The sequence below is a fragment of the Apium graveolens genome, chromosome 9 (assembly GCF_009905375.1).
Source record: "Apium graveolens cultivar Ventura chromosome 9, ASM990537v1, whole genome shotgun sequence".
NCBI classification, from domain to species: domain Eukaryota; kingdom Viridiplantae; phylum Streptophyta; class Magnoliopsida; order Apiales; family Apiaceae; genus Apium; species Apium graveolens.
In genome coordinates, this window is record NC_133655.1 from 6,567,559 (window position 1) to 6,573,906 (window position 6,348).

General features: G+C 40.8%; 1 protein-coding gene across 1 annotated transcript; it reads left to right on the top strand.

Moving 5' to 3' along the window:
- Positions 1-4,215: 4,215 nt before the first annotated feature.
- LOC141684935 (uncharacterized) lies at positions 4,216-5,534 on the top strand. Its single transcript, XM_074490069.1, has 2 exons — positions 4,216-4,464; positions 4,551-5,534. Exons 1-2 carry the CDS (start codon positions 4,216-4,218, stop codon positions 5,532-5,534), a joined length of 1,233 nt encoding a protein of 410 aa, XP_074346170.1.
- The last annotated feature ends 814 nt before the right edge of the window (positions 5,535-6,348 follow it).

A 6,348-nucleotide genomic window follows, 5' to 3' on the forward strand; every position in this document is an offset into this window, starting at 1 on the left:
AGAGCGTAGTATTGTGTCAATTTAGTTGCTGGTTCACTTGATCATTATAAACAACAGTTTCCAAGAAAGATCAGTTGCTTTATACATGAGTCATGTCTGTATAATGCTTTTTTTCTTTGTTGCTTGCAACTTTTGTCCTATGTAATCCTTGGCTTCGTAATTTTTTTCATCAAATTATGAAAATCATATCCTAACTTTAATCTTTTTCTTTCATAGATCCTCATGCAGATGTTTCCAATAAAATATAATTACGATAAAAGTTGGATCGGGATATAAACCGAGCCAGTGAATTTGTCATCTGCATGACAGCCATTGATTTCACTTAACATCGAGATTTTTGCATGGTACTTTTGGACAATGTTGGGCCAAGGAAATGAGGAGGACTTCGAATAGGAAATTAGAACCTTAGAATAGATGTTTGTAATAAAATGCCCAATAGAAGCCCAATTGTAAGGGGGAAACCCATTAAAGACTCCATATAAATATAGTGTAATTGCCCTACTTGTAAAAGGTTGGAAAAATAAGTATCAATAAAGAGTATAGTTCCTCATATAAACATGGCTCAAACTAGGGTCATCATTTGATACTAGAAGGAGCTCTTAAATTTGATACTCCAACATGATCATTGAAGAAACAGATCTAGAGAAATGTGGGAACACGACAGAGATCCAAACTGTTCAAAAATCAGAACATGTTGCTTCCGGTGGAGGAAAACCCCCCACCTGAAGGATCTCAGGCGCATAGACAACCAGTCAAACGCAAGAGGAAAATGATTAAGGATACTCGCTCTCGTATTTTAACAGAAAAGGGGAAGCAGGTGCTCTCCAGTGATGCTAGGTTGCATTTACAAAAGTTGCGGCAGAAGAAACTGTTACGAGAACAAGAGATAGACGGTGTAGAAGGCTCATATGAAGAGCTCAAGATGTTAGAAGCTGAAACTCAAAGACTAGAGGCGAAATTGGAAAAAATAAGAGAGATTCAACATTTGCAGTAAGAGTTGAAACAAGCGTTGATTAAGGAAGGTGGTGATGAGGAACTTGATTATGTAAAGCTTTCGGAGGATGATGATGATTACTATTATGATGAAGATGAGGTTTCTACTGAGTCTATATATTCAAGACCCCGACATCCTAAGACAGTGTCTTTAGGGGGAACTTCGCAAGGGTCGGTGTCAAAAGACTCGATCTTACAGGAGGAGTTCTTAAAAATGCAGGAAGATATGGCCCAGTTGCGAGATCTAGTTCGCACTCAATCGAGGTTCGAAGCCCCGGTGGAAAGCCCTCTCTCTCGAAGCATCGAGAAAGCAAAAATAGACAGGACTTTAAAAACTCTGGCACTTGATCAATTTGATGGATCCTCTGACCCATCGGGTTTCCTTAACACCTTTGACGGTCGAATGGTGTTTTACGAACACTCAAAAGTCGCCCGTTGCAAATTCTTCTCTACATGCTTATAAGGCACAACCCTACGTTGGTACAACAATCTCCCATCTAGGTTAATTGACTCTTGGACTATGTTGAAGATTAAATTTCAAAAAAGATTTTCAAGCAACTATAAAGGGGGCAAAATTACGGAATCTTTGATTACGATGAGTTAACGGCCTAGCGAATCTCTGAGAAGCTATATTAGGTCACTTTCGTCAAGCTATATCTGAGATAACAGACCTAGAGGAGCCTTTGTCGGTGAATTATTTAGCAGCAGACATTGATGGAAACCGACATGACATTTTACTAGAAGAACTCATAGAAAAACATCCTCAACACCTTCATGCAACATTCCAAATTTTGAAACACCGTATGACACTCCAAGAGGGCAGTGGGTAGTATAAGATCGTTGAGACGCTCTAGTTACAAATATGACAGGTCAAGAGCTCATAGTCCCCGGACTCCGAGATCGCGAGGATATAATTCCAAATACCCTCGACGTTCAGCAGCAAGAAGAGATAATAGAATGGAAGAACATCGAACCGCGAGGGGTCCATGAATATCAATGATGGTCTTTCTCAGACCAAAAATGGCAGGCCCCGGGACAGAAAAGATAAAGAGTTTACCAAACTCATAGTTTGCGACTATCATGAAGATACTGGACACACTATAGAACAGTGTTACCAATTAAGCAATCACATGCAATCCAAAATCAGAAAAGGCCATTTCGTCCATTATATCGAAGGACAAGGCCAAAACTCATTAGAGACAAGATGACAGAATAGTCGACATAATTTTTGGGGGTTACGCCGCCGGAGGCGTGTCAAACAACTCTCGTAAGTCGTACGCTCGAGAAGTGTGTAATGTTAATCCTAAGTGTCCCAAAAGATACAAGCCTTTTCCATCTCTCGTCATATCCTTCTGGATTAGAGCTATGCCCCAAATATCATACGAGGCCATCAAGATGCGCTGGTTATCACCGCCAAAATCAACACTAACATAGTAAAAAGATCCTTGTCGATAACGGTAGTTCTGTCGACATCCTCTATCATCATGCTTTACCGTGAATGGATACAGGAGATAGAAAGCTAGAAATACCCATTCACCTCTTTATGGCTTCACATGTAATGAGGTGAAAAGTGGTCGAGATAATTGACCTGTCGGTGCTTTTCGGCACGATGCCTTGTCAAGTATGGAAGATAGCTAAGTTCCACGTAATAAGTGCAACCTCAAGTCACAATGCTATACTAGGGAGAATGACAATCTCGGCATTATAAGCCATTACATCGATCCCTCACTTAAAAATGAAATTCCCGACTGAGTTTGGAGTGGGAGAGATGTGTGGCGACCAAGCTGTGTCAAGACAATGCTACTTCACTACTGTTGTGCATAAGAAGCAAGATAATGACACTCAATCTGTCAATGAAGTCGTTCAGATAGATGCCGGTAGCATTTTCGACATTACAAGGGATCCCTCGTTCTCACCTGTCGGTGAAACGATCGAGATTGCGATTGATGAAAATTCCCCCAGCAAATCGGTTAAAATTGGAAAGATTTAAATCCTCAAATAAAAGATGAATTAACGAGGTTGCTTCGGGAGTTCTCGGACATATTTGCATGGTCACCATCCGACATGTCTGGAATTCCAACTGATGTTGCAAGACACTCTCTACATGTCCGACCGTCAAAAGAATCCTGTCATACAAAGAGGCGGACTTTCTTAGATAAAAAATGTCGAGCTATCGACGAAGAGCTTGATCGACTTTTAGTGGCACGATTATCGAACCGGTGAAATTTCCTACATGAATTGCTAATGCTATCCTGGTTAAGAAAAGTAATGGAAAATGGAGAATGTGTGTTGATTACTCCGACCTCAATAGAGCATGCCCTAAGGATTATTATCCTTTGCCAATATAGATCAACTTATAAACGCAATGGCGGGTCATGAAATGCTATCTTTCATGGACGCTTTCTCAGGCTATAATAAAATCAGGATGGATGATCAAGATTGGGAATAAACGACGTTTATCACACATCGAGATGTCTTCGAATATCGAAACATGCTTTTTGGGTTGATCAATGTCGGTGCGACATTTCAGCATAGATGGATGAAATATTTAAAAATCAGTTGGGTCGAAACCCCGAGGTGTATGTCGACGATATGATAACAAAGTCAAAATTTTTAAGCGGTCATACCCTAGACCTCGAGAAACCTTTGAGAATGTTCATCGTAATAATGTGATTAAATCCGTTAAAATGTTCTTTTGATCTAACATCTGGAAAATTGTTGGGATTTCTTTTCTCCCAACAAGGGATTGAGGCTGACCCCTCCCAAATAATAGCTATATTGAAATGAAGGAGCCTTCGACCATTAAAGAGGTGCAACGCCTCACTAGATGGATAGCGGCCCTTCGTCGTTTCATACCACAAGCCTCTAAAAATGTTGTCCATTTTTTAAGGTTATCAAAGAGGCTTCAAAGAATAAGAAGTTGATGTGGGATGATCAATGTAAGAAAGCTTTGAAGTATTGAAAAATTTCCTGACAAGCCCACCAATTTTAGCAAGAGCATTGTCTCGTGAAGCTTTGGAAGTGTACATCTCAGCCTCTGATGGGTCGGTAGCCTCCGTTCTAGTCAAAGATGTCGAGGGATGTGAAGCCCTAGTTTACTATGTTAGCCATACTCTGAAAGATGCAGAAACTCGCTACCCACATGTGGAGAAACTAGTTTATGCTCTCGCCATAACAAGCAGGAAGCTCCGTCACTACTTTTAAAGGCGTCCTATTAAAGTCATGACTAATCAACCCCTGAAGCGCATCTTGCACAGAGCAGATATGACAGGGCGTCTCGCTGCTTGGATGGTCGAACTTAGCCAGTTTCACATCGAGTACCTATCCCATAGTGCAATGAAATCCCAAATCCTATCAGTCTTTGTTGTAGAATGCAATTTTGACACATCTACAACTGAAGAAACGATGTTCCCACAGATGCCTATACTCTTTATGTCGACGGATCTTCAACAACATAATCAGGGGGTACAGGTGTGATCTTGATCAGTCCAGAGGGCTTCAAAATACAACAAACTTTGAAATTCTCATTCCCGATAACAAACGATGTAGCTGAATAGGAAGCATTGTTAGCAGGAATACGCCTAGCGATTGAGCTAGAAGTGAAAGTTTTAGAAATATTTGGTGATTCCCAGCTTGTCACCAAACAACTACAAGGCGAGTTTAAGGCACATGATGTTCGAATGTCGACATATTTGAATCTAGCCATGTCTCTGCTGGGGAAAGTTTCGTCATGGACAATCAAGAACATTTGCAGGGAAGACAACCAATGGGCTGACGCCTTGTCTAAATTAGCATCATCCGTCGCTGCAACATCAGAGGCAATTTATGTCGAAGAAAGAAATGCTTCCTCTATTGATATGGATACTCCATACGTCGACATGCTGAAGGTTAATGAAATCTCCTCTGTTACAGATTGGCGTCAACCTATTTTGAAGTACATCTTGCAGAATAAATTGCCACAAGATAAGGGTGAAGCCAGAGCCATTTCATACAAGGCAAATAACTATTATGTGCTAGAAAACAAATTATATCGACGAGGGCTCGTGGAGCCACTACTCCGATGCTTGGGACCAGAAGAGTCTCACACCTCGATAATCAAAGTCCATACAGGAATTTGCGGGGATCATTTGGGTGGAAAGAATTTAGCCCTTAAAATAATGAGGCAGGGTTTATTTTGGCCCATAATGCGAAGTGACTGTGAGGATTTCTTGCGAAAATGTAAATCATGTCAGATATATGGAGCGGTATCTCATCAGCCCTCGGTGGAAATGATCCAGATTGTCAACCCATGTCTCTTCTACCAATGGGGTATAGACATCGTGGGTCCCTTCCCGAAGTCCAAAAACCAGGCACAAAACATCTTAGTGGCTGTTGACTACGTAACAAAATGGATTGAGGCAAGACCATTAGCCAAAATCCGAGAGAAGGAGATGATCGAGTTTCTAATGGAGTTCATTATATTCAGGTTTGGGGTCTCAAGAATTGTGGTAACTGACAATGAAACTCAATTTGAAGGAGAAAAGTTCACCAAAACACTTTGACAACTTAAGATTAAACACATCAAATCCTCGGTGGCATAACCCCAGGCTAACAGACAAGTTGAAGTGTCTAACGCATAATCTAACAAGGATTTAAGAAATCTATGAGTTGCCGAATATGCCCTGGTCTTAAAGAACGACCCCTAGAAGTGCGACGGACATATCCCTTTTAAGATGGCTTTTGGCTTGGAAGCAATTTTACCCGTCAAAGTGTTTCTTAACTCATCAAGGGTCGAGTATTTTGATGTTGAAGCCTCACGAGAAGGATTCCAACTTCATAATGTTCTTATGGAAGAAGTTAGGGACGAGCCATCGAAGAGAGTACTCCAACAGCAAGTGCGTACAACAGCTTATTTCAACAAGAAAGTAAGGTTAAATAGTTTTTGGTTGGGGATCTAGTCCTTCGAGAGTCGGCGGCTTCACAACCCACCATCACGAGAAAGTTCAAAACCCCATGGGAAGGATCTTAATAAGTAACAGGGCTCGTCGTGCTAGGAACCTACCGACTGTCTATGCTCGATGGTACACCCATAAAAAATGCTTGGAATGCTATTCACTTGAATAAGTATTATCAGTAGTTAAGTTATTTGAATTGTGAGAATGAAAATGTCAACTTTCAGACTATAAAAATTAGTCTTAACAAAAAGGGGTTGATATGAGATCCCCGTTAATAGCATGTTGTTTCTCTTTACAAGATCAAGCCAGGTTTATGGTGTTACAAGATAGAGATGGTTTTGCATTTCAACGTCCATGACTCCATTCTTAACCTTTAGGAGGAATCTGCCATAGAGAAGCAGACTTATTGACCTTTGCAAAC